Source organism: Oryctolagus cuniculus, chromosome 3 (assembly GCF_051225735.1).
Source record: "Oryctolagus cuniculus isolate XC-2025 breed Fujian yellow rabbit chromosome 3, ASM5122573v1, whole genome shotgun sequence".
Classification (NCBI taxonomy): Eukaryota; Metazoa; Chordata; class Mammalia; order Lagomorpha; family Leporidae; genus Oryctolagus; species Oryctolagus cuniculus.
The window spans coordinates 8,019,872-8,047,519 of record NC_142869.1 but is presented as its reverse complement, the minus strand read 5'-3'; the positions used below and the strand labels follow the sequence as shown (position 1 = coordinate 8,047,519).

At 58.8% G+C, this 27,648-nt stretch overlaps 2 protein-coding genes across 13 annotated transcripts in view; both read left to right on the top strand.

Annotated features, from left to right (window-relative positions):
• PSMD1 (proteasome 26S subunit, non-ATPase 1) overlaps positions 1–2,271 on the top strand; it is a 100,654-nt gene extending 98,383 nt beyond the window's left edge. For all 4 annotated transcript variants that reach the window (XR_016231858.1, XM_070070077.2, XM_070070078.2 and 1 more), the window contains 2 exons: positions 84–239; positions 2,048–2,271. Coding sequence is in view for 3 of the 4 variants with exons in the window: in XM_070070077.2 (XP_069926178.1) it covers positions 84–230 (147 nt within the window). In the remaining variant the exon portion in view is untranslated. The remainder of the gene's footprint in view (positions 1–83; positions 240–2,047) is intronic.
• A 24,795-nt stretch (positions 2,272–27,066) lies between these two features.
• Positions 27,067–27,648, top strand: part of ARMC9 (armadillo repeat containing 9) — a 128,663-nt gene continuing 128,081 nt past the window's right edge. For 8 of the 9 annotated variants that reach the window (XM_089329741.1, XM_070070074.2, XM_070070072.2 and 5 more), the window contains exon 1: positions 27,088–27,221. The gene's annotated coding sequence lies outside the window, so the exon portion shown is untranslated. Of the gene's footprint in view, positions 27,222–27,648 lie in introns of all 9 variants that reach the window. The other variant, XM_051848089.3, reaches the window with a different exon arrangement.

Sequence of the window (27,648 nt, the reverse complement as noted above, 5' to 3'; positions counted from 1 at the left end):
CACTTAGGTGTGCGCCCAGATGTGCAGAGCAGTCTTGAAGGGTCAGTGGAGCTTGCACTCCTTTGCATTCCCTCTGTCCACAGCTCTCCATCGGCGGCATCATCATTCTGAAGGACACCAGTGAGGACACTGAAGAGCTGGTGGAGCCTGTGGCAGCACACGGCCCGAAGATTGAGGAGGAGGAGCAAGAGCCAGAACCCCCAGAGCCGTTCGAGTACATCGATGACTAAGGCCCAGAGGTGCGTGTGCGCCAGTCGCTCAGAGGAAACCTCTTCCTCCAGACTCCACAGGTGTTTTGTGAGAGGACAGTGTCTCATCTTCTCCCTTCCTTTGGTGCCTAATCCTTACGTGAGGGGGATTCAGTTCATGGACAAATAGAAGTAAAAGATAATGTGCACTTCCGTGAACTTTTTGAATTCCCCTCGCATATCTAAACAGTATTAAATCCTGCCCCGTTTCTGCCTACATCACAGTTGATTCCTTTATCTTTTTTCTGTGACTCGAACCCCTGCTACCATTGCTGTCAGAGTGGGTATTGTGCAAACTGTTTTCACAAATCTGCGAGGAGAGCTTGCTCCAGAACATGAGTCTACTCAGGGCTTTCGTTGAAGACGTTCTCACACAGCGTCCGCTAGAGCTCATGTGTTTGACCTGTTGGTTAAGGCACCCACACCGATGTTGAGTACCTGGGTTTCGTACCCTGCTCTGGCTCCTTGCTCCAGCCTCCTGCTCATGCAGACCCTGGGAGGCAGCAGAGATTGGGTTCCTGCCACTAGGATGGGGGACCTGGACTGAGTTCCAGACTCCCAGCTTTGGCCTCAGCCCAGGTCCAGCTGTTGCAGACATTTGGGAAGTGAACCAACCAGAGAGAGCTCTCTTTCTTTGTCTCTCTACCTCTCATTCATTTATTTATTTATTTATTTTTAAGAAATCAGCTGAACTGCATAGTTGGCTTTGCGATAGAGGGATTACAGTGCAGTGCAAAGCTCCTTGTTGTGGATCAGTTGTTTTTGGACTGGCACTGGTCCACACTGCACATTTTTGAGAAGCACAGGTGTAGACTTCTCTTGATTTTTCTCTCTCCCTTCTTCTTTTTCAATACTCTTGGCACTACAAGTCTTAACATGATTCGTGAATGGAACTGTGGGACACGCCAGTGTGTTTAAGACATGGTGCTCATAGGGACTTTGGAATCAGTTTGACTACAGCACAGAGCTCTGTCCAGTTGGAAAAGGTTGTTATGCCAGTGTTTTCAGCACTGTTGAGCGGGGTCTTTAGAGGCAAAAGATCAGAATAATAGAATTGCATGAAGTAATCATCTTAGTTCTGTTGCTGCTGAATGGGTATCACATATTTGAAGACACATGAACTACCAAGATTACCTAATTCTGCTCTAGCACAAACACATTTTCAAACAAATATTAATTTATTACATTTTTCAAAGAAAATAAAACCAGTGTTGTTTATTTACATTCTTGCAAATCTGGCATAGTGAGTATTATACACTAGTTAGCCTTCAATGAGAACTTAACAAAAATCTCAGTAAACGTTGAGGCAAAAACTTTAACCATTAGTAAGAAAGCATATTCATGCCTCAGGAAGACCATAAGATTGGGCCTTAGAGAGAGGAGACTTATTTTTACTTCTGTGCCATTTAACCTTGCCTTTGCAAATTGTCTTTCAGCTTTGATGGTGTCCTAAGTGATGCCCACCCAGCACCTGTAAGCCCTTGCGATCACTCAGTCTCCATTAGAGTTTTCAGCCTTTCACAAACTCTTAGTGAAAACCTCCCATTGTGTCTTTCAGACAGTGAACTGAAATGGTTTAGAGGTGTACAGTTGAAAATTTGATTGTTGTTTTTTTAAAAAGAATAAAATATTAATCCATGAGCATTTGAAAACTACACTTTGTCTTGGCATAAACTGTCATAGTCGGACTGTAGAGGCAGCGTTTGGGGCTAGTTTTAGACTTTAGTGGCCAGTTGTAACAAACTGTTTTTGAAATAAAGAATGACTGCAGCTTCCACCGCCGCCCTTCCCTCTCCTAGGATCTCATTGCTCACCTGAAGAAGAGCGTGGCTCCTGGGGGACGTGCCTCTGAGCGACCTTGTGCTGAGACCCGCTACCCGATGCATGTATCATTGCCGCTGCGCTGACCCGGAGAACCTGGTCTCCACGTCTGTGGTTGGAAGAAGATACGTGGCTATTCAGTGTGCTCTTTCACAGAACCTGGTTTTCAAATAAATATATTAAACTCTCCCAATGGACAAGATTTTTTTCTGCAGCCTGCATTTTTTTAAGATTTGTTTATTTTATTTATCTGAGAGGTAGAGTTACAGAGAGGGAGAGACAGAGAGAAACGTCTTCCGTCCACTGGTTCACGCCCCAAATGGCCGCAACAGGGATCCAGAGCCAGGCACTTCTTCCTGGTCTCCCATGTGGGTGCAGGGGCCCAAGCACTTGGGCCATCCTCTACTGCTTTCCCAGGCCACAGCAGAGCGCTGGATTGGAAATGGAGCAGCCGGAACTCGAACCAGCACCCATGTGGGATGCCAGCACTGCAGGCAGCAGCTTTACCCGCTACGCTACAGCACTGGCTCCCCAGCCTGCATTTTAAATAAATTTAATTCCTACTCCCCCAAATGCCTCAATCCAAAGAACTAAATCCTTGATTTGTGGAGGATGTGTGACTTTCATATTGGCGGAAAAATTAAGCTTTTCTTAAATTTAAAGATTGCTTGAAAATAATGAGGAACAAATCAAATCTTGCTCAATACCTGAAGAATTCTCTGCAGTGTTGGGAACGGGACAGAGGATGGGGCCAGCACTTACTGAAGGAAACATTTGTGACCGAAGGAAATTGTCTGTTCAGACAGCTCAGAAGCTTTTAATAACCTTTACCTATTGCTTCCTGCTTCTGACCTTGTTACGGATAATAGATATAAATTGATTAATTTCATTTAGTCACAGGATCTGATAATGTACCTTTTCCCTTTGTTCTTATCCACTGTTTTTTTTTTTTTTTAATTTTTTTGTTTTTTAAAAATAATTGAAAGTATAGGGACATGCAGCTGGTGCTGTGGCGCAGCAGGTTAAAACCCTGGCCTGAAGTGCCGGCATCCCATGTGGGCACTGCTTCTAGTCCCGGCCGCTCCTCTTCCAATCCAGCTCTCTGCTATGGCCTGGGAAAGCAGTGGAAGATGGCCCAAGTCCCTGGGCCCCTGCACCCACTTGAAAGACTCGGAAGAAGCTCCTGGCTCCTGGCTTCAGATCGGCGCAGCTCCAGCCGTTGCAGCCATCTAGGGAGTGAACAGCCCGGCACCCAAGCCGAGTTCTGTCTTTCTGCATCTAAAAAAAGAAAAAATTTACAGCAGTAAAATGCAGAATTTACAGGTTAATGAGTTTTGATGGCAAAAAAAATTTTTTTTAAGATTTACTCACTTAAAAGAGTTACAGAGAAAAAAGGAGAGACTGAATGTTCTGTTGGTTCACTCCCCAAATGGCCACAACAACCAGAGCTGGGCCAGGCCAAAGACAGGAGCTTCCTCTGGGTCTCCCGTGTGTGTGGCAGGGGTCCAAGCACTTGGGACATCTTCACTGCTTTCCCAGGCACATTAGCAGGAAGCTGGATCGGAAGTGGAGTAGCTGGGACTCAAACCAGCATCCATACAGGATTCCAGTGTCAGGTAGTGGCTTAACCCACTACACCACAGTGCCAGCCCCACTGACAGTAAAGTTTTGACCATGATGCTTGTCTTGGAGAAGCAGTGGGATAGGGTGTTATTCTGACAACTCCCCCATCCCTCGTGTTCTGGCATATGGATGTGAGAATGAAAAAGAGCTGGGTTTGAAGCATTTGTGTTGTCTTATGGTTTTCAATCATATATAAGTAAAGTAGGTAGCTCTCAGAGTTACACATGAATGGCCCTCTGTTCCTACCTTGATTCTTTTTCACTTCTTAATTTAGAACATAGCCTCTGTGTCTGGCAGGGCAAACAAACCTCTGGACAGATCAGCCCCGATACATTTATCAGCCACAGCCTTGTTAGGTCCAGGTCTAAAGGTTATGCATCCAAAGGATGGCTCCACGCGTTGGTTAATCTCATTGTCTCCCCTCCTTTGTAAATTCCTTGTTTCCTCAATATCATGATTCTGTAAAAGGGATTATCTCATTTCCTAGCCTCATTAGCTATGTCCTTCCTGTTCAAGCTCTTAACATTGCTTGCATTTCAAACAGTTATCTCGTAACGTTTCCCTTAACATATGAGACGTTTAAAAAACAGAAGTCTCAATGTTGGCAGTGTCCAAAATTGAGTAATCTGGGAGGGGTGGCACATTTCACTGGCTGCTTGCCAAATTCAGTACATTCTCTCCAGGATAGTAGATTGAGCTTCAGAGTGCAGCAGCGTGGGTGTTGCAGATTAGAATTTAAATATTGGGAAGCTTAACAGCTGCAAACAGTGCAAACTGTAAAGTAAAACACCCACTTGATTCAGATGATAGTGAGGCAGTCTACTTTGCCTGAAGATTTCCTAGTGATCAGCCCTGAGAGGGAACCAAGGAGCAGAGAAATCGCGGGTGAAATAGAACAGCGCAGACAGGGAGAGTGGCAGCAGTCGTGCCAGGTGGTGGCATCGCGCGCCGTCCCAGAGCGGAAGGCAAGTGGGATGTGCAGCAGAGGAACGGGTGCAGGGGAATGGCTTGGTTGTGCAGCGTGGACTGCTGCCTTCCTCACAATACTCGCCTTGGCTTCCATGGCACACGTGAAGGTTCCTACTGCCTCGGCTCCCCTTCCTTTAACACTCACTGGAGCATCACTCAGTGAGAATCGGCTTTTTCTCCAGGTAGCGTCACCCAGCCCACACCTACCTGTAGTCACCAACTTTGTGCTAAGACGCCACAGTCTTCGCCTTCCCGCTAAGCTGACGCACGTGCAGCCTCTGTGCACCTGACACCTTCAAGCACCCTTCCCATCCCGCCCCCTCCCTCTGGCCCTCTGCTTGCCCACACATGGAAGCACTGGCTTCACCCATGACTCACCCAGTCTCCACCCCACTACTCTCCACTCCCCCCACCCCCCCACCCCAAGCATCTAGTTATCTCTCTGCCTTCTGACTTGGCCCAAATTGGTCTTTCTAAGGTGCAAATCATGTAGTCGTCCCCTGCTTAAAATCTTCCCGTGCTTCCTTGTTGAATAAAACCCAGCTCTTCAGTGTGTGTTCGCGGCTCTGCAAGGCGTTTGCTGCCGGCTGTGGCCTCTCCCTGGCAGAGGCCCAGGCTTCCTGGCCCCTGGCCCCTGGCCCCTGGCCTCTGGCCTCTGCACACACTGCCCGAAATACCCAGTGCTGATTCCACCACCTGCCCATCACAAATGAATCTCCGGGGGCTTCTCCACCCACAGAGAGGCTGCATCCCCACAACCCATCCGTAGGTGAGAATATCCCACGTCAGGAATGCCCTCGCTCTGCCCGGCCTCCCAGACCTCCGCGTTAGCGACGGCACTGATGGCGCCGCAGCCACAGCTGCCCAGCCCCACCCTGGCCCAGGAAAAGATGAACGTTCGAAGTATGGTTTCTGCTGAATGTACATCGCTTTCACCCCATTGTAAACTGAGAAAATTCTGGGGCCGTCACTGTGGCGTAGTAGCTTAAGTCCCCGCCTGCGGCATTAGCATCCCATGTGGGTGCCGGTTCGAGTCCCAGCTACTCCTCTTCCAATCCAGCTCCCTGCTCATGGCCTGAGAATGCAGTGGGAGATGGCCCAAGTGGTTGGGTCCCTGCACCCATGTGGAAGACCCACAAGAAGCTCCTCCCTTCGGCCGTAGTGGCCATTTGGGAAGTAAACCAGCAGACGGAAGATTTTCTGTCTCGAACTCTGCTTTTCAAATAAATTAATAAAGCTTAAAGAAAAAAAAAAACTCAGAAAATCCTAAAGTCATCATCCTGTCGGAGACCACATGTAATGATTTAGAGCTTGGTTCTTCCAAGAAGCCCTCCCTGGTTTCTCCCAGCATGCTGAACCAGGTTCTCTGCTTCCTAAGGACCCAGTATTTCCCCCTATTGTCCTCTCCCCGTATTATCTTTTATTGCCTATTTCACCCCGCTCCCCCCCATGGTCACCATCGCGTGGGGTCGCATAGGCATTGGCGGCTGTGTTCCTGGGAGACTCATCTGGGTGCTGCCTGCCCCTTCTCACTCTCCCTGCAGTGCACATGCTCCCACAATTGTTCCTTCTCTTGAAAAGGCCCGACCATCTTTGAATGCGCCGGCGAGATGGGTCCTGGGGAATCCGTAACCGGCCCGAGACGTCAGGAAGAATGAGCAGGGGTGAAGTTCTTGCAGCTTTGCCCCCACACCTCCCCTCCCTTCTTTATCTTTAAATGAGACGACACTTCTGTTTTCCAGAGAATTCCTTAGCAAGTGCTCTTGCTGTTTTTAGGATCCAACTTCCTTCTCTACTCTTGTTCTTTCGGGTTAGAACTGTGGGGGCCGTTCCAAGGCAATGCATACATTGGGAAAATCAAGGCCTTGACTCTGCCCTCTGGCGCTCTCTGTAATAGTGTGGGGACTACAGAATGACTAATTGCATGCTGACCACTGGGAAGAGCCACAGGTGCTGCTCCTCACTGCTCACCACTGCCCTACGGAGTGGCTGAGGTGTGTGGACATGCCCAGCGGCGCCCCAGCAGGCACACACTCAGGCTGAATCAGAGAAGGCACTTGGTCAGTGTCCGGGTCACCTTTCACGAAGCCGGTCTCTGGTCTCTCAGTTCCCTGGCATTGCTTCAGCTGACCCAGGGGGAGACGCCGTCCCGCCTGGCCTGTGTCTGCAGCCTGCTCCACGCGCCGACGTCAGGACGGCTCCTCAGGGGCCAGCAGCAGCGGCACCATTTCCAGCCCTGGGAGACGGGCATCTCCCATCTGTTTGCTGGGCTCCAGGCAGTCCTCTGGTGCGTGTGCACTCAGTGTTTTCCAAACCAGTGAGTTGTTTCTGTGCAGTAAAAGTGCATCCGGGAGATAATTACCTTTAAAGACCTTGGGCATGTGCCGAACCAAGACTTGGTGAAGAGCTGGACTGGAGTCCGCTTTTCCCATGGCATCTTTCCCACGACCTGGCGTGAGCAGCCTCTGACTGGTGCCATCGTCTCGGAAGCCCTGACGTGAGGGTTACGAGCGGCCACGGCTTACCCCAGGGCTCACTTGGGACAGCAGAACAGGGGCTGGAGTGAGTCCCGAAGCAAACTCCCTATTCCTGGGGGCCGGGTGGGGGGATTCCCTTACACTTCATGGTCACCCCAGTAACTGCTCCTCGTCTGGGCAGTGTGGACGACACATCGTTTGCAAGGCAGTTAGTCGTCCAGCGCTGTCCTGTGTGGGCGTGATTTTTGTCTGACCACCCACCTGTAAGTGAGCTCCTTACAGGCCAGCCCCAAAGTCCCCGCCTGGCAGTTTCAGGTTAAATGCAGTCGTGTGTCGCTAGCAACGCTGCAAGTTCTGAAAGTCATTGTCGGGTGGTTTCCATGGGAGCGCCAGCCTCCATGGTTCGGCCCAGCCCACGCCTGGGCCACGGGGCCTCCCACTGGCAACAGTAGTGGGGTTCCCATGCGTTGGGGTCGTGATGCACAAAACAGCACAATATCAAATCAAGCACAAGAGAAAACAACGCAATCAAGAGACAGCACAGGGGGCCGGTGCCGTGGCGCACTAGGTTGATCCTCTGCCTGCGGCCCCAGCATCCCATATGGGCGCCGGGTTCTAGTCCCGGTTGCTCCTCTTCCGATCCAGCTCTCTGCTGTGGCCCAGGAAGGCAGTGGAGGATGGCCCAGGTGCTTGGGCCCCTGCACCCACATGCGAGACCAGGAGGAAGCACCTGGCTTCTGGCTTCGAATAGGTGCAGCTCCAGCCGTTGCAGCCATTTGGAGAGTGAACCAACAGAAGGAAGACCTTTCTCTCTGTCTCTTTCTCTCACTGTCTGTAATTCTACCTGTCAAATAAATAAATAAAAATCTTTAAAAAAAAAAAAAAAAGAGAGAGAGAGAGAGAGAGCACAAGGCGAACGCAGCTGGGGCCGGCACTGTGGTGCAGTGAGTTAAAGTACTGCAGGCGATACTACCATCCCATATAGGCGCCGGTTCCAGGCCCGGCTGCCCCGCGTCTGATCCAGCTCCCTACTGATGCCTCTGGGAAAGCAGTGGAGGATGGCCCAAGTGCTTGGGTCGGTCCTTGCCATCCATATGGAAGACCAAGATGGATTTCCTGGCTCCTGGCTTCAGTCTGGCCCAGCCCCGGGCATTTGGGGGTAGTATACCGACAGATGGAAGATTCTCTCTGTCTCTCTCTCTCTCCCTCTTTCTCATCCGTCACTCTACCTTTCAAATAAAGGGATCTTTTTAAAAAAAGATGAGTGAGGCTGTTGCCTGCCTGCGTAACACTCATGGTGATTTTCGTAAGTACAAGGAATACAGCGTGAGACGCCAAGCGTAGTAACTGTCAGCCAGGAGCAGCCGCGCGCAGGAGGCCTGCACGTGTCCGTCTGCCCTGTGTTTCTACGGCTTGCGGCATCACCACAAACAACGGCCACGAGCCACTCCATGGGCGGGAGTTGTTCAGCTCCATGACCATTCTTATGAGACCACCACCCTGTGTGTGGTCCCTCGCTGATGGAACCCTGCTCATGGGCCGTGAGACTGCCATTGCTTTTGGGTCCGGGCAGGCTGGTGGTGCCTTACCCCGGCTGGCTTTTCCCCAGGGCACTATGAAGCACCGCACTCGTAGGTTTATTTGTTCATTGTCTTTCACCAATCGGCACGTAAATGCCAATGCGGACAAGGAAGTTGTTGGTGACTGCCGTATTCCTCGTGCCTCGAGCAGTTCCTGAGTCGTTGCAGGCACTGGGCGAAGATCGTTGGATGGGCAGATGCGTGGGGCACAGCGGCAGAAATGCATTTAGGTCCTGTGCTAGGCACCGGGCCCCTCACTCCCTCTCCCCACCTGACTGTCATTAAACCTCACAGTTCTGCCATAAGGTAAATATTACTGTTTCCATTTTACAGATTTAAAAAATGAGACTTGGGGCTGACACTGTGGCACAGTGGGTTAAGCCGCCACTTGTAGTGCCTGCATCCCATATGGGCACCGGTTCAAGTCCCGGCTGCTCCACTTCTAATCCAGCTCCCTGCTGATGCTCCGGGGAAAGCAGCAGAGGACGGCCTGAGTGCTTGGGCCCCTGCACCCACGTGGGAGACCCAGAGGGAGCTCCCGGCTCCTGGCTTCGGATCGGCCCCGCCCCTGCCATTGCAGCCATTTGGGGAGTGAACCAGCAGATGGAAGATTTCTTTCTCTCTGCCTTTCAAATAAATAAATAAATCGTAAAGAAAAGAGAGATCTTAGAGATGTTAAGGGTACATAGATGTCATGGGACTAGAATTCAAACCCTGGTCTGTCTAACTACAAAACCTGTCTTTTGGTTTTGCTTATTTCTTCTTTTTTTTTTTTTTTAATTTTTTTTGACAGGCAGAGTGGACAGTGAGAGAGAGAGACAGAGAGAAAGGTCTTCCTTTGCTGTTGGTTCACCCTCCAATGGCCGCCGCGGCCGGCGTGCTGCGGCCGGCGCACTGCGCTGATCCGATGGCAGGAGCCAGGTGCTTCTCCTGGTCTCCCATGGGGTGCAGGGCCCAAGCACTTGGGCCATCCTCCACTGCACTCCCTGGCCACAGCAGAGAGCTGGCCTGGAAGAGGGGCAACCGGGACAGAATCCGGCGCCCTGACCGGGACTAGAACCCGGTGTGCCGGCGCCACAGGGCGGAGGATTAGCCTAGTGAGCTTCGGCACCGGCCTGTTTTGCTTATTTTTTTTTTTTTTTTTTTTTTTTTTGACAGGCAGAGTGGACAGTGAGAGAGAGAGACAGAGAGAAAGGTCTTCCTTTGCTGTTGGTTCACCCTCCAATGGCCGCCGCGGCTGGCGCGCTGCGGCCGGCACACTGCGCTGATCCGATGGCAGGAGCCAGGTGCTTTTCCTGGTCTCCCATGGGGTGCAGGGCCCAAGCACTTGGGCCATCCTCCACTGCACTCCCTGGCCACAGCAGAGAGCTGGCCTGGAAGAGGGGCAACCGGGACAGAATCCGGCGCCCCGACCGGGACTAGAACCCGGTGTGCCGGCGCCGCTAGGCGGAGGATTAGCCTAGTGAGCCGCGGCGCCGGCCTTGCTTATTTCTTAACCACCGTGCCGTGCTTTGCCAATTTGGAGTCTAACCCAAGAATCCAGCCAGATAGTTCTGCTACCGAGGGTCCTGAGATCATCCCCTGTGCAAAGCTGCTTCCGGAAGAGCTGAGTTCCTTGCCATTCAGATGGGGTGTGCATACAGGACTAACAAGGATCCCAGGACCCCTCCAAGAGCAGACATCAGCGAAGGGGAGGGGCAGGGCTCACTGCCGACAGAGTAAGAACACTCAGCTTCCCAAAGGAGAGCTCCCGGGAACAGGGCGCGCCGCGTGGCGGCAGGGCGGGCACCGCCTGCGGTGGCTCCTTGGGCAGGGCTCTGCACCGCGCGTGGCACGCTGAGCCAGGCCTGTGGGCCTCCCCACCTCCAGGTGCTCCTACACTCACCGTGGCAATTGCTCTTCACCACCTGAAAGGACTCTGCTTTGTATAACTCCAGCAGCAGCTCACTTAAATTGAACTCATTTATTCATTTCAAAGGCAAATAGAGAGAGAGCTTCCATCCATCGCTCACTCCCCGAATGCCTGCAGAAGCCAGGAGCCAGACACTCAGTCTGGGTCTCCCACGTGGGTGGAAGAGACTGGAATGCTTGAGCCGTCGTCTGCCGCTTCCTAGCACGTGCACAAGTAAGAAACGCACTGGGACCCAAGAGCAGAGCCAGGACTCGCACTGGGCGCTCTGACGTGGCCTGCGTCACCCTAACCACTGCACCAAACGACGATCTCCACCCCCGTTTTTGTTTTAAGATTTGCTTATGTAGAGCGACAGACAGAGGGAGAAGAGACAGAGATCTAATGTCCGCTGGTTCAGTCCCCGGATGGCCACAACAGCCAAGGCTGGGCCAGGCGGAAACCAAGAGCCAGGAACTCCATCCTGGTCTCCCACGTGGGCGGCAGGGCCCAAGCACTTGGGTCATCCAGGCACGCCATCAAGAAGCTGGGTAGGGCGTGTAGCCAGGACCCCCCCCCCTTTGGGGGACATTTCTTGCTGTCCTTGCTGGAGCCCTGTACTGGGCACACCGCAGAGCCAAGGGGTCACAAGAGCCGGCAAGGACAGTGACCGTGGGAAGCGCCCCAGCCTGAGACTCCGATCTGTGCGCATCAGAGTCAGCGGAGCAAACGGTGCCTCTACGTGGCTACTCTAGCCGTGGAGGCCGGTGCACGGCCGCCCAGCCTCCTCCAGGGGGAGCCGTGCGCAGTCACCCAGCAACACCTGAGCGGCAACAAGGGCGGAGTGTGGACGGCCACAGTCCAGGGTCACACAAGGACAGCGGGGCCAGGGAAGCGCGTGCTGGAGCCAGGAGCCCAGGCTCAGGAAGAACAGTTTCATTTCTCTTTAAATAATTTGATCTGCATATATTTAAAATTCAAATAATCTTTTTGGGAAAAATGAACAAGTTGTTCGACTTCCTTACACTAATTTTGTGGCTTAGAGAGATTTTTATTTTCAGTGCAGACAAGCAGCAGCTGGGTAGGAGGCGCCGTAGTCTTCAGTGCTTAGGGACCGGTGTTGTGACACAGCGGGTTAAGCCATAGCTTCCAACGCCTGGCATCCCGTATGAGCACCTGTTGGAGCCACAGCCGCTCTGCTTATGATCCAGCTCTCTGCTGCGGCCTGGGAAAGCAGCGAGCGGAAGATGACCCAAGTCCTGGGGCCCCTGCACCCACGTGGGAGACCCGGAAGAAGCTCCTGGCTCCCGGCTTCCACCGGCCCAGCCCTGGCTGTTGCAGCCATTTGGGGAGTGAACCAGCAGGTGGAAGAGTCTCTCTCTTTCTCCCACCAGGCCAAGCCCGCAACCAAGGCAGGTCAAGCCAAGCCAGCAAACCCCAATGCCAGGACACCTGTTCCAGCTGTGGGGACCTCTCTTTTTGTCTCTCCCACTGCCCCCTTTCCCCATAGGCCGCCTGAGTATGGCTCCAACCCAGAGAAGCTGAGTTAACAGGTGGATGGTGAGGGGGTGGAGGAGCAGTGCTGTGGCGTAGTAGGTTAAGCCTCCGCCTGCAGTGCAGGCGTCCCATATAGGTGCCGGCTGCTCTGTTTCTGATCCAGCTCTCTGCTAATGGCCTGGGAAGGCAGTGGAAGATGGTCTAAGTCCTTGAGTTCCTGCACCCATGTAGGAGACCCAGAAGAAGCTCTTGGCTCTTGGCTCCTGGCTTCGGATCAGCTCAGCTTCAGCCTTTGTGGCCATTTGGGGAGTGAACCAGTGGATGGAAGATCTCTCTCTCTCTCTCTTTCTGTAAGTTTCAAATAAATAAATCTTTAAAAAAAAAAAAAAAGTGGACTGGATTGCCTGACGGATGGACCTCCAGACCATGACATTCCGTGAGCAGTAAGTCCTCTGCTTTGCCCAAGCCACACACGAACTACCTGGAGTAGAAGTTCTGGCATTTAATTCCCACAGAGCATATCAAGAGGAGCCGTGGGGGAGCAGCACTGTGGCGCAGCAGGTTATAGCCCTACCCTGCAGCACCAGCATCCCATATGGGCGCCGGTTCGAGTCCTGGCTGCTCACTTCCCATCCAGCTCTCTGGTATGGCCTGGGAAAGCAGTAGAAGATGGCCCAGGTCCCTGGGCCCCTGCACCCGTGTGGGAGACTGGGAAGAAGCTCCTGGCTCATGGCTCCTGGCTTCGGATCAGCTCAGCTCTGGCCATTGTGGTCATTTGGAGAGTGAACCAGCGGATGGAAGACCTCTCTCTGGCTCTCTCTCTCTCTCTGTAACTCTTTCAAATAAATAACAAATAAATTTTAAAAAGAGAGAGAGAAAGAAAAGAAAGCAGTGGAAGGTGGTCTGAGTGCCTGGGCTCTGGGCTCCTGGCTTCAGCCTGGCCCAGCCCTGGATCTTGGAGTGAATCAGAGGATGGAAGATCTGTCTGCCTCTCTGTCTCTCTCCCCCACCCTCTCTCTTTGTAATTCTGACTTACAAATAAATAAATTAAAAAAAAGAGGAGCCCCCGGGGCGGGGGTGTCACAGGCAGAGTTGTCTCCCTCCAGAATCCTGTAGTGGAAGCCGTAACCCCGCCCCCATGTGGCTCCCGAAAGCATCTATGTTTGGAGAGGGGGCCCTTAAAGAGGCGACTGACAGAAATGAGGCATCTGGTCTGACTCTTGTCGCTATCAGGAGATGGGGCAGGGACAGCAGAGACCACAGACCAGGGACAACCGTGTGGGCACCTAGCGAGAGGGCAGCCACCTGTGAGCCAGGGAGGGGCCTCCGGAGACACCACACCTGGGACACCTTAAACTCGGACTGTGAGGCCGCAGAAGTGTGTTGCTTGAGCCACTCGGTCCGTGGCGCTCTGCTACCGCACGGAGCGAAGACAGGGCCTCCCAGGAGAAAAGTGGGGTGCCCTGGCAGGGCAGGGGCGTGAAGGGGGTGAGTCGTGGAGAGGAATCATGGTGGCCGTCCCTGGAAGATGAGTTTGAACCATGGAGGAGGCTCAAGAGAACGCGGTTGTGAGATGAGTTTTGGTTCCAGCCGACGTGGCTTGGTCACTGACCGTGACCGCGGCGGGGTAGAGTGGAGACCACGGTTCCTGCTGGAGTCTTGTTCACTAGGGCGGAAGTGAGGGTGGAGACACCGCGTGCTGATCCAGGACTCCCTGTGTTGGTCCCCTGTGCCTCCCCCAACACTGCATCATCAGCTCCCGGGGCTGGACTTGGGTCCTTCACTTCCCACCCCCTCCACGCCCACAGCCTAGAGCAGCCATCTTGAAAGACGGGCGTCCTCTGGAATGCTCACGGCAAGGATGCCGCACCTGTTCTGCTGTCACCACCCCACTCCTGCGCCGGCTGCGTCACTGACGGCCCAAGTCCACGCGCTGCAGACTTGTGTGTCTCCCAGCACGGTCAAGTCGAAGTGCTGTTACGTGGAAATGTGTATATATTTTTTTAAAAGATTTATTTATTTCAAAGGCAGAGTTACAGAGAGGCAGAGAGAGCGAGCGAGAGGTCTTCCATCTGCTGGTTCACTCTCCAAATGGCCGCAACAGCTGGAGCTGGGCCAATCCAAAGCCAGGAGCCAGGAGCTTCTTCCAGGTCTCCCACGTGGGTGCAGGGGCCCAAGGACTTGGGCCATCTTCCACTGTTTTCTCAGGCCATAGCAGAGAGCTGGATGGAAAGTGGAGCAGCTGGGTCTTGAACCGGTGCCCATATGGGATGCTGACACTGCAGGCTGTGGCCTTACCCGCTACAGCACAGCGCTGTCCCCAGGAGTCAGGAACTTAACCCACGTGTCCCACATGGGTGGCAGGGGCCCGAGTGCTTGCGCCATCACCTGCTGCCTCCTGGGGTGCTCCTTAGCAGGGCGCTGGAATCAGGAGTGGCGTTCGAACACAAACCCAGAGACCTGGATATGGGGTGTGGGCTCCAAGTGGTGTCTTAACACCTGCCCCAAATGTCTGCCACTACTGCTCATGCATTCGGGGGTTTCAAATCGGTTACAGACGGGGGAGTCGCATTCGGGGATAGGAAAGGGGATATTACAAAGCAGGTTCTTAAAGGGAGAGTCTGGGAGGGGGGTTCTCAGCGGGAGTCCCTCAGGGGCCTGTTCTTCCTAGCAGGCCTGGCCTACCGGCCTGATGCCCAGCCTCTGCCCTCCAGGCCGTGGGAGTGCTGAGCAGGCAGGAAGTGAATGGGCTCCCCTGGCCGGCAGCTCCCTGGAGTGGAGGGCCGCAGAGGACGGGGGCCAGGCGGCCTCCCCGGAGAGGAGCCGCACCAGGGCTTAGTCTCCCCGGCACCCAGCCCTGGGAGCCCCCAGCTGGAGGCAGGCTGAGGTCCACTCCTGGACGAGCCAGCCTTTCAGGTGCTGTCCAGGCCCCTGTGCCTTACCTCCAGACAGGTGCAGGCACATTTCACAGGATAGATGGTTCTAGAAAATGTGGGTCAGGACATATCTGAACCCTGCGGGCTCCTGGGGCCCGGATGGGGGCGCTGGGGGAGGGAAATCTGTCCCTCGCCTTGGCTGTTTCTCTAGACCAGTGTTCTGGGTGATGCAAGCCTGCCTGGGTCATTGGGAGGCCACAGCTGGCCTGGCCTGAGACCTGGATGGGAGCTTGGATCTGAGGGGCTCTGGGGTGCAGACCAAGGCCGAGATGAGGGGGTGGGGTGAGGCCGCCCCCCTGCACCACTGTCTCAGGGCCCCTTGGATGCGGCGGAGGGTCCGATGTCCTCCACTTCCCCCCCAGAGACAGGGCCCCTCCCCAGCCTCAGCCCCGCAGCCCCTGCAGGCTGGCCCTGCCCCTCCTGCCACAGTTGTTCTTGGAACCAGACATGTTTATTTCCCGGCGTGTGGATGTTCCTCCGGAGAGAGACCTCCGTGGCAGGCTGAGGGCAAACAGACACACAGGACAGGGTGGTGACTCATCCGGGTCATCCTGTGCCACCCCGCCCAGATCACGCCGGGGCGGGCAAAGCCAGGTCCCCATAGACAGCTGGGCCGCCCCCTCTCTGCCTCCTGCTGGGCCCTCCAGGGGACGCCGCCCTGACTCCGGCTCTGTGGCCATCAGAGAAACAGGGCTTTGTGGGTCCCTGTGGGACGGTCCCTGGGACCTGCCTGGACTTCTGGGGCCGCAGCCTCCGACTTGCCAGGGACAAACAGGACAAGCGGCGCCGCGCAGCCAGCTCTGCCAGCATGAAGGGACAGAGTGGAAGCCAGGCTGTGTGGTCTGGAGGACCAGTGAGAGGCAGGCCCCAGCCTGCTGCCCACTGGCTCCCCAAGTACCTGGGACAAGGACGGGGCCATGAGGCCGTGTCTGCCCCAGGCTGTGTGCAGAGAAGGCCAGATCTCTGTGGGCCAGGCGTGCTGGGGTGGGCAGCAGAGGCAGAGCTGAGAGACCCCAGAGCAGCCGCCACCTCCAGGGGAACCGAATCCTCATGCTCCCAGGTCCCGGCCCTCCCCAGCCCCCAGCCCCTGACCCACCCAGTGAACCCTGGCTCCTTTACCGGTCCTGCCACCCGCGGGCACTCAGCGTAGCGCAGGAAGCATGGCTGGTCCAGGTGTGTGTCAGCGGCCCCTCCGCCTTGGTCCCTGGCCACCCACCCTCTCTTGACCTTTCACCTTGTGCCTATCTAGAAAGAGAACCCCAACCAAGACTCCCCGGGGCACACACAGGTAAATGTACAGGTGTCACGGGCAGCTCTGGGGGTGGCTACAGTAGTGGCATGGCCTGCACAGCGTGGTGTCCCCCAGACTCATTTCCACCCTGAACTCCGGCATCCTGGGGGTGGGGGGGGTCATTAGTCCAGAGGAGGCCATATTGGAGTAGAGTAGGCCTTCCAGCCAGTGCTGCCCTGGTTAAGAGGTGAGTGAGACCCGCCACCGGGGAGGCCATGATGATCGAGGGCAGGCGGGCAGCATTGCAGCCAAGGGTCTCCAGCAGCCACCAGAAGCCAAGAGGGGGCAGGGGACAGCCCCTCCCTCAGAGCCTCCAGCAGGAAACCAACCATCCTGACACCTGCATTGTGGCCTGTGGTCTTCTCAACGTGGCAGAGGGAAGCCCTGTGGTGTGCAGCTGCTGGGGGTGTGCCCCACAGACAGACAGAGGCCCCTGCCTGGGCCCCCTTGCCCAGGGTCACCTCCAGGTCCAGCGTGGCCTCCTGTGCAGCAAACAGTGCCCGGGAGTCACAGCCAGCAGCAAGGAGGCCGGGGGAGGACCGGCCTGGGGCCCCCACGCCCCAGAAACTGCCCACACTCCCTCGCCAGAGTTGACTCATTCAGCAGTAGGTGTCCCGGTAAAAAATGTTGGGGTTTATTACGATGGGACAGGGGAGAAGGGAAACTGAGGCACGGCATCGCACACTCCACCGCGATCAATCCACCACCGCGGGATGCTTCCGACGCCCAGGTCCTGCCCCGCGGGAGCCGGCCCCTCGCCCCTCTCCCGGCCAGCACCCCGCTTACAGGTTCCCTGACTCCGCAGCTGGCATCCCCGTGGCCCCGTGGCACTCCCGTCAGCCCCAGAGCCCCCACCTCCACAGCGCTCGGGAGCCAAGGGCCCAGCCTCGGGCTCTCAGCCTGCTCCTCTCCCCGCGTCGCCCCGAAGCGCTCACGGCAGCCAGCGCTCTCCTAAGAGGAAGCCGGGGAGAGAGATGTCACCTTCCCAGCCGCACCCCCAGCCTCTGAGCACGGACAAGCTGCTGCTGCTCCGCACACTGCACCAGCGTCTCTGCCTCTGGCACTTCTCCTAGGATCTGGCACCTGGTCCAGGTGTGGAGTCAGAGGAAGACCACCCCACCTGGCTCCCCTGGCCCACGCCAGGAAGACAGGGGTAGCTGGTGGTCCAGGCGCCTCCCTTTCCTCCTCTGGCTCAGGCGCTGCCCCAGGGCAGGCTGGGAGGGCCTGGGAGGCCGCTCTGTCTAGGGAAACTGTGGGGTCCACAGCTGCCTTGAAGTGAAGCGACCAGTGCAAACACGCTCCAGCAAAAAAAGCGCCTACCTGGGGACCTGGAACCCTTTGCAGAGCTCCCACACGGGTGGCAGGAACCCAAGGACTGGAGCCCACTGGCTCCTTCCCCTGGCGCACACTAGCAGGGAGCAGTAACATGGGAGACCGGGAGGGAAGATCCCGGCTCCAGGCTTCAGCCTGGCTCAGACCTGGCGGTTCCTGGCACGTGGAGAATGCACCAGTGTATGGAACAGTCTCTCTCTCTCTCGCTTGCTCGCTCGCTCACTCGCTCTTTCTGTCAAGGGCAGGCTGTAGCACAAACCTAGGGGCCCCGGGCTCCAGGGAGGACAAGGGCTCTGCTGCACCCCCCACTGCAGGCTCACACACTAAGCTAAGAACTATCCGTCTCAAGGCCAGCAAGCCTGAGGTGGTGGAGAGGCGGACATGGCCTCCGCCTGGAGGGAGCTGAGAGGGGCGCTCCAGGCTCCGCTGTCCCGGGGCGGGGGTCCTCCCCGTGTCCTCCCCCTGTGCTCTCCCCCTGTGTCCTCCCCGTGCCCTCCCCCTGTGCCCTCCCCCTGTGTCCTCCCCCTGTGCCCTCCTCCGTGTCCTCCCCCTGTGTCCTCCCCTGTGTCCTCCCCCTGTGCCCTCCCCCAGTGTCCTCCCCCCCGGATCCTTCCCCTGTGCCCTCCCCGTGTCCTCCCTGTGCCCTCCCCCTGTGTCCTCCCCTGTGTCCTCCCCCTGTGCTCTCCCCCTGTGCCCTCCCCCTGTGCCCTCCTCCGTGTCCTCCCCCTGTGTCCTCCCCTGTGTCCTCCCCCTGTGCCCTCCCCCAGTGTCCTCCACCCCGGATCCTTCCCCTGTGCCCTCCCCGTGTCCTCCCTGTGCCCTCCCCCTGTGTCCTCCCCTGTGTCCTCCCCCGTGTCCTCCCCCTGTGCCCTCCCTCTGTGCCCTCCCCGTGTCCTCCCTCTGTGTCCTCCCCCTGTGTCCTCCCTCTGTGTCCTCCCCCTGTGCCCTCCCCCAGTGTCCTCCCCCCCCGGATCCTTCCCCTGTGCCCTCCCCGTGTCCTCCCTGTGCCCTCCCCCTGTGTCCTCCCCCTGTGCTCTCCCCCTGTGCCCTCCCCCTGTGCCCTCCCCGTGTCCACCCTCTGTGTCCTCCCTCTGTGTCCTCCCCCTGTGCCCTCCCCATGTGTCCTCCCCCGTGTCCTCCCCCTGTGCCCTCCCCCTGTGCCCTCCCCGTGTCCTCCCTCTGTGTCCTCCCCCGTGTCCTCCCTCTGTGTCCTCCCCCTGTGCCCTCCCCATGTGCCCTCCCCGTGTCCTCCCTCTGTGTCCTCCCCCTGTGCCCTCCCCATGTGTCCTCCCCCGTGTCCTTCCCCTGTGCCCTCCCCCCATGTCCTCCCCTGTATCCTTCCCCCGTGTCCTCCCCCCGTATCCTTCCCCCATGCCCTCCCCCTGTGTCCTCCCCCTGTGCCCTCCCCGTGTCCTCCCCCATGTCCTCCCCCCTGTGCCCTCCCCCCGTATCCTTCCCCCGTATCCTTCCCCCGTGTCCTCCCCTCTGTGGCCTCCCCCGTTTCCTCCCCGTGTCCTCCCCCCTGTGCCCTCCCCTGTGCCCTCCCCCAGTGTCCTCCCCCGTGCCCTCCCCGTGTCCTCCCCCTGTGTCCTCCCCCGTATCCTTCCCCCGTGTCCTCCCCTCTGTGGCCTCCCCCGTTTCCTCCCCGTGTCCTCCCCCCTGTGCCCTCCCCTGTGCCCTCCCCCGTGTCCTCCCCCGTGTCCTCCCCGTGTCCTCCCCCTGTGTCCTCCCCCGTGTCCTTCCCCCGTGTCCTCCCCCCTGTGCCCTCCCCGTGTCCTCCCCCCTGTGTCCTCCCCCGTTTCCTCCCCGTGTCCTCCCCCCTGTGCCCTCCCCCCGTTTCCTCCCCGTGTCCTTCCCCCTGTGCCCTCCCCCCGTATCCTTCCCCCGTGTCCTCCCCCCGTGTCCTCCCCCGTGTCCTCCCCCCTGTGCCCTCCCCCCGTATCCTTCCCCCGTGTCCTCCCCCCTGTGTCCTCCCCCGTTTCCTCCCCGTGTCCTCCCCCTGTGCCCTCCCCCAGTGTCCTCCCCCGTGCCCTCCCCTGTGCCCTCCCCCTGTGCCCTCCCCCGTGTCCTCCCCCGTGTCCTCCCCCCGTGTCCTCCCCCCTGTGTCCTCCCCCGTTTCCTCCCCGTGTCCTCCCCCTGTGCCCTCCCCCAGTGTCCTCCCCCGTGCCCTCCCCTGTGCCCTCCCCCTGTGCCCTCCCCCGTGTCCTCCCCCGTGTCCTCCCCCCGTGTCCTCCCCCCTGTGTCCTCCCCCGTTTCCTCCCCGTGTCCTCCCCCCTGTGCCCTCCCCCAGTGTCCTCCCCCGTGCCCTCCCCTGTGCCCTCCCCCGTGTCCTCCCCCTGTGTCCTCCCCCGTGTCCTCCCCCGTGTCCTCCCCCCGTGTCCTCCCCCCGTGTCCTCCCCCAGTGTCCTCCCCCCGTGTCCTCCCCCAGTGTCCTCCCCCGTGCCCTCCCCTGTGCCCTCCCCCGTGTCCTCCCCCTGTGTCCTCCCCCGTGTCCTCCCCCGTGTCCTCCCCCCGTGTCCTCCCCCCGTGTCCTCCCCCAGTGTCCTCCCCCCGTGTCCTCCCCCAGTGTCCTCCCCCCGTGCCCTCCCCCTGTGTCCTCCCCGTGTGTCCTCCCCCCGTGCCCTCCCCCCGTGCCCTCCCCCGTGTCCTCCCCCAGTGTCCTCCCCCCGTGTCCTCCCCCTGTGTCCTCTCCCCGTGTCCTCCCCCCTGTGTCCTCCCCGTGTGCCCTCCCCCGTGTCCTCCCCCCGTGCCCTCCCCCGTGTCCTCCCCCAGTGTCCTCCCCCCGTGTCCTCCCCCTGTGTCCTCTCCCCGTGTCCTCCCCCCTGTGTCCTCCCCGTGTGTCCTCCCCCTGTGCCCTCCCCCCGTGCCCTCCCCCGTGTCCTCCCCCAGTGTCCTCCCCCCGTGCCCTCCCCCTGTGTCCTCCCCGTGTGTCCTCCCCCCGTGCCCTCCCCCCGTGCCCTCCCCCGTGTCCTCCCCGTGTCCTCCCCCCGTGTCCTCCCCCTGTGTCCTCTCCCCGTGTCCTCCCCCCTGTGTCCTCCCCGTGTGCCGTCCCCCTGTGCCCTCCCCCAGTGTCCTCCCCCGTGTCCTCCCCCTGTGTCCTCTCCCCCAGTGTCCTCCCCCTGTGTCCTCCCCGTGTGCCCTCCCCCTGTGCCCTCCCCCTGTGTCCTCCCCCAGTGTCCTCCCCCAGTGTCCTCCCCCTGTGTCCTCCCCTCATGTCCTCCCCCGTGTCCTCCCCGTGTCCTCCCCCCTGTGCCCTCCCCCAGTGTCCTCCCCCGTGCCCTCCCCTGTGCCCTCCCCCTGTGCCCTCCCCCGTGTCCTCCCCGTGTCCTCCCCCCTGTGCCCGCCCTCTGTGCCCTCCCCCGTGTCCTCCCCGTGCCCTCCCCCAGTGCCCTCCCCCGTGCCCTCCCCCTGTGCCCTCCCCCCGTGCCCTCCCCCATGTCCTCCCTCTGTGTCCTCCCCGTGTGCCCTCCCCCCGTGTCCTCCCCGTGCCCTCCCCCCGTGTCCTCCCCGTGCCCTCCCCCTGTGTCCTCCCCGTGTCCTCCCCCTGTGCCCTCCCCCTTCTGTCCTCTCCCTGTGCCCTCCCCGTGTCCTCCCCCTGTGTCCTCCCCGTGTGCCCTCCCCCTGTGTCCTCCCCGTGTCCTTTGTTGGGGGTGAGGCCAGGACTCAGGGAGCTGCCTCCTTCCCGGGAGGGACCACGCCCCGCTCGGCAGCCCGGGTTATTTCTGGGAACCTCTTGCTCCGACCTGACCTCCGGCTGGCAGCGTTGGGAGTCCGGGTTCCTGGAAGTGAGCGCTTGGGGAAGGTGGAGGCACACAGGGCCAGGTTGGCTGGGCAGGCCGCTCCCCGCTCCCCAACGCTCTCCCAAGACCCCCAGCCGACCCCACCCTCCCGGGCCCCAGTCCAAGCCTTGGCCGCTGGCTGAACGCCCGGCAGGCCCCTCCTGCGTCGGGAGCTGGTGGAATGAAGCAGAGCGCAGGTCCGGGACTGGCAGCGGCCAGGCCTGCCCCGTCTGCTGGGCCTGGCGGCCTGAGGGCAGAGACCGGGCACGGCTGGCCGGGCGGGACCCGAGGCCCAAGGCTGCCCATGCTGGGTGGGCTGGGCCAGCAGTCCGCAGAGTCCTCTGGTCCCCAGGCCCAGGGCTCCAGGCTTCATCCCAAGGCCAGAACGGGGGGCCACGTCCCGTCTGGCCCTCAAGGTCAGCCAGCGCAGGGGCCTTTAACTGCACCCTCCATGGTCATGAAGTCATTTTAAAAATATTTATTTTACTTATTTGAAAGGCAGAGTTACAGAGAGAGAGATATCTTTTTATTATTATTGTTTTAATTGACAGGCAGAGTTAGACAGTGAGAGAGAGAGAGAGAAACAGAGACAGAGAGACAGAGAGAGAGAAAGGTCTTCCTTCCTGGTTCACTCCCCTAATGAGCCAGGAGCCAGGTGCTTCCTCCTGGTCTCCCATGCGTGTGCAGGGCCCAAGCACTTGGGCCATCCTCCACTGCCTTCCCGGGCCACAGCAGAGAGCTGGACTGGAAAAGGGGCAACTGGGACTAGAACCCAGAGCCCATATGGGATGGCAGTGCCACAGGCGGAGGATTAACCAAGTGAGCCATGGTGCCAGCCGAGTGGGGGGGAGAGGGAGAGAGAGGAAGAGGGAGAGGGGAAGGGGATGAGGGAGAGAGGGAGGGAGAGGGAGAGAGATCTTGCAGCAGCTGGTGCACTCCTCAGACAGCCAAGGCTGGAGTCTGGAACTCCATCCTGGTCTCCCACGTGGGTGACGGGGCCTAAGTACTTGGACTACCTTCCATTCCCTTCCCAGCAGGGGTCTGGATCAGAAGCAGGGGCAGCCGGGACTGGAACTGGCACTGGGAACTCAGGAGGGGTGGTTTAGCGCACTGCCCCGCAGTGCCGGCCCCGCTGAATTCCCGTTTTCACTGTCGAGATTAGTGAATCACGTATCTGTTCGCCCAGGGAACACTCTGTCTCTCGCACTGCACTCTGCACTACATGTGGACCTGTCTGAACACAACTGTCCTACGGTCACACGGGTCTGGGCCGGGAGGCGCCGTGCTGCACAGCTGTGAGAATCTCAAGGGAGGAACGGCTGGTGGCCCAAGATGTCCTCGCTGGTCCTCAGGGCGTACCCACCTGGCAGGAAGCACCCCAGCGGGGTCACGTTAGCCCCTACTCTGGCGGCTCAAGCCCACATCCCACCACCTGCGCCCTGCAATGTGTGTTTCTAGCCTTGCTTAGAAATGAGTGCTGGTGGCCGGCGCTGCGGCTCACTAGGCTAATCCTCTGCCTGCGGCACCAGCACACCAGGTTCTAGTCCCGGTCGGGGCGCCGGATTCTGTCCCGGTTGCCCCTCTTCCAGGCCAGCTCTCTGCTGTGGCCAGGGAGTGCAGTGGAGGATGGCCCAAGTGCTTGGGCCCTGCACCCCATGGGAGACCAGGAGAAGCACCTGGCTCCTGGCTTCGGATCAGCGCGGTGCGCCAGCCGCAGCGACCGTTGGGGGGGTGAACCAACGGCAAAGGAAGACCTTTCTCTCTGTCTCTCTCACTGTTCACTCTGCCTGTTAAAAAAAAAAAAGAAAAGAAAAAGAAAGAAATGAGTGCTGGTTCTCGCTGCAAATCTTCAGAGACTGCTGGCACGATCCAGAGCCCCACCGATCCCGTGACGTGAGCTGGCTTAGGGACCGTCCAGGCTGGCTCTTCCAAAAATCCCTTTCAAGGCCTGGGTCTTGTGGGGATCCTCATGCAGGCCACAGGACTGCTGGGCTGTGCTGTGACTCACACACTCCAGGCCACGGTGCCGGCTGTGGGCACTCCAGGTCCAGGCCGCCCAGCTCCTCTGCCCACCCCCAGCTGCCCCGGGAGCTGGGCGTTACCACCCAGTGTGCTTTCCATCAACACCTGCCTTGTGATGGAGACCACTCTGGGAAGTGGTCCTGGAGGGGCAGCAGCCCTTGGGAGACCCCAGGCCACAGTTTCCCCCCCGGCCCAGGGGAACTTGAGCCAGGAAACCGGGGGGATCTGAATCCCCCCACACATCGCGAGTTTTCAGCGGTGACCAAAACTCAACTGTCCTGGGAGGAAATCTCTTTGGCCGAAGTGCATTTTGGCGTAATTCATCTCTTGGTTTCACATTTGATAGTCACAGACTAGATCACAGACAGGCTCCCGGTCTGAGCCGCCCCCTGCAGGTGCTCCCAGATGGGGCAGCCTGAGCTTCCTGGAGCTGGCTGCCCACTTTGGGAGCGTCGGGCTCCCTGGGCTTAATTCAGAGGCTCCACCCATCCCACAGTCCAGGGGGTGACATTCACCAGCTCTCTCTCTCTCTCTCTGCCTGTGGCGGAGGCTCTTTGCCTTCTCGCAGCCGGGCGGTGCCTGCCGTGGCTGCAAGGCCGAGTTCACTCGTGGGCAGCATCCTCAGATATGCCAGGCCTCCCACTCTGGGGTGCTCGGGGCTGGGCACCCTCACGGCTGCCCACTGTGGGAGACTCAGGTGCGCCCTGGCACCCCCAGATGCAGACCTCGGCATCCCTTTGGTGTTGTGCGGGAGCTGAAGGTGTTGGCCAAGTGTCCTGAGGATTCAGAGATTCAGTCTGAGCTTGCGGTTTCCCCGTGGCAGTGTCTCGCTAATCCTGGGATCTGAGTGATGGCTTTATAGGGAGTCGTTAAACTAATCGCCGCTGTCACGTGTGCTTGAAATTCATTTATTTGAAAGAGAGAAAGGAGAGAGAGAAAGAGAGGTCCTCTAGCTGTTGGTTAACTCTTCAGATGGCTGGGGCTGGGCCAGTCTGAAGCCAGGAGTCAGGAGCTTCATCTGGGTCTCCCATGTGGGTGGCAGTGACCCAAGCACTTGGGCCATCTGCTGCTGCTTTTCCCAGGCCATTGGCAGAGAGCTGGAGCAGCCCAGTCTTGAACCAGCTCCCATACGGGAGGCTGGCACTGCAGGTGGTGGCTTTACCCACTACTCCACAATGCCAGCCCCTGAAATTCTTACAATGAAACCTTTTAGAATGTCGTCTTGGGCCCGTTGGCAGTGTGTGTATCCCGCTTTGGGAAAACTACTCTCACCCACTCAACACAGACTTTCACTCTGACACCAGATGTGTGTGGATTTTCCTGGGCACCAAGCGTCCCCAGCAGTCCACATCTGGGCGTCCTCTAATGCACTTGGAGGCAACGCAAGAGCAGGCGGGCCCACTGTGGTTCAGAGGCACAGTGCTCTGTTTAGTCCTGGTTTCCCCAGCCGAGGGCGCTCGGAGAAGTGTTGCTGGATTGCAGGTGATGGCTTGTTCATCTTGTCCAAACCCAGACATGCAAGAAGACTGTCATTCAGGCTATTACAATGGGACAAGCACCCCCACCTGCACAAAAGCGAGGGGGACTCCCCTTAAGACTTGTACAGGGAGGGGCAGAGGGGTTACAGGCGGGGTGATGGGCGGCTGGTCTGGTTTACAATCGGGGAAGTGTTAGTTGATTAGCTGAACAGGGGATGTTCCAATCTGCGTCCAGCTAGTTTGGGGGGACAGATGGACAAACAGTTCTAATCTCAGCTAGTCAACCGAGAGACGAAGCTGGGGAGCTGAAAGGTCGGCCTGTGGCCGTGTCGGCAGGTTCAGGCGGAAGGAGACAGGCCCGTGCTCAGCTAACGAGGGGGGGTGGTGTCACCGTGAGTCTTCCTGGGAAGGCGGGACGCGGCGGACGGCGCGTCCCCTGGGTCACAGGTGGGAGGCCGCTCTCCTCCACAGCTGCTTCCCGGGACACAGAGCTGTGGGAGGACTTCCCCACTGTGGCTGTTTCCCAGTGGGAAAGCGTCCATCGGTAAAACGCTGCAGGACAGACCTATCTCAGGGACACGGAGCGAGGATTCAAGAAAACCATCGCTGGGACGCACTGAGCAGCCCCAGGCACACAGAGCACTGAGAGGCAGCAAATACAGAGAAGCACACGGCGTCCCGCTGCACAGTGACATAAGGCACTATTCGGGATGCACTTTATCTAAGAATTCACCTGAAATTTTTTTTTTTTTTTTTTTTTTTTGACAGAGTGGACAGTGAGAGAGACAGAGAGAAAGGTCTTCCTTTGCCGTTGGTTCACCCTCCAATGGCCGCCGCTGCAGCCGGCGCACCGCGCTGATCCGATGGCAGGAGCCAGGATCCAGGTGCTTTTCCTGGTCTCCCATGGGGTGCAGGGCCCAAGCACCTGGGCCATCCTCCACTGCACTCCCTGGCCATAGCAGAGAGCTGGCCTGGAAGAGGGGCAACCGGGACAGAATCCGGCGCCCCGACCGGGACTAGAACCCGGTGTGCCGGCGCCGCAAGGTGGAGGATTAGCCTATTGAGCCACGGCGCCGGCTAGAATTCACCTGAAATTTAAAACTAGCTGCCTGTATTCTGTCTGACACCCCCTGGCACACTGTAGCATTGACAATAAACATTAACTGATATTATTATTGCCAGGGAGATTTACTTATTTAAAATTCATTTGAAAGGCAGAGCGACAGAGAGAGACAGTGATCTTCTATCGGCTGGTGCACTACCCAGATGGCTGCAGCAGCCAGGAGCTCCGTCCCATCCTCTACATGGGTGCCAGGCCCGACCACCTGCACCGTCTTCCTCTGCCTTCTTGGGCACCTTAGTAGGGAGCTCGAGCAGAAATGGAGCTGCCGGGACTCTAACTGGCCCTCCAGTTAACTGGGCCAGTTACGGGGTGCCAGTTGTCCCAGTCTGGGGGATACCTGTGTCACAGGCCGCCGCCTACCATGCTGAGCCGCAGCCTCGGCCCGCCCCAGGAAGATTTATTTTCAAGCCACGGTGCTTAGGGCAGAGGACTCACTTCCTGCCAAGCACAGCCTGGGTCAGAGGACAAGCTCGGGTTTTACGAGAGTCCTGGCAGGACTGCGGGCTGGGCAGCTGGCGGCCGAACAGCTCCGGGCTCCTTCAAAGCCAAGCTCACTACCAACTCCAAGCCCTCTCCCGGGTCTCCGGCCTCGCTGGTCTCCACCTTCTTGGGGGGAGGCATCCATGTCCACGCCCCAGGTCTCCTCCAGTCCAGAGGTGGGCGAGCAGCAGGTGCGCATCCAGGGCTGGCGAACTTCAGGTCCCAAGCGCCAAGTACAGAGAAGCGGGATAGGCACCCCGCTTTTATTTCTAAAACCAGGTCCTGGCCGTCACTTTAGTCAGGTGGCCCCGGGTCCCTCGGGGCCTCGCTCCAGAACGCGTCACTGTCCCCTCCTGGCCTGTTCCGCGCTCTCGGTCAGGGTCACGACGGCGCCCGGCGCTACCTTTTGTGGGAATGAACGACTGAACGGCGACTCCGGGGACGTGGGGACCCCCCCACCGCGCTGACCCCCGGTCGGCCCGCAGGACTGCGCATCCTCACTTCGCGGGGGCGGGGGCACCCGGCTCTCCTCCCAGGCGGCTCCGCGCCGGCCGCGCGCTGCGCCATTGGCTGCGCCGCCTCACGTGACGCCGGCTGGCGGCGGCGGTTGCCCGGGTGACGGCAGGCTAGGCGGCTGCCGGGCGGGGTCGGCGCAGATCCCGCGGCTGGGCGGCGAGGTAAGCTGGTGTCCTGGGGGGGCTGGGGGGCTGGGGGGGCCGGGCCCGGGAGCCCGACGTCCCGCTGCCGGAGGGCCGAGGCTCCGCTGGCCCCTCGCCCTGGGGCGGCTCCGCTGCTCGCGTGCTGGACGTCCAGCCTCTGACTCCCGCGAGGGCCCGCGGCGGCCGCCTGGGCATCCCAGGGGCAGGCCCGGCTGCTCCCCGCGGGTCCTCCCTGAGCTCCGCTGCAGGTGGCCCGACTTGAAGGAGGCCAGCGGCTGCCTCAGTGTCCATCAGCTGCCCAGGCGTCCCCGTGATCTGCACAGGCGGGGTGCAAGCCCCGCAGCCGTCCCCTGTCCGGCCACCCGGAGGCCTCTCGCCCGGCTAGTGTACCCGCGAGGGAGCTGCCATTGCCAGCCTCCAGCGGGGCTGACCAGGTTTCTCGCGT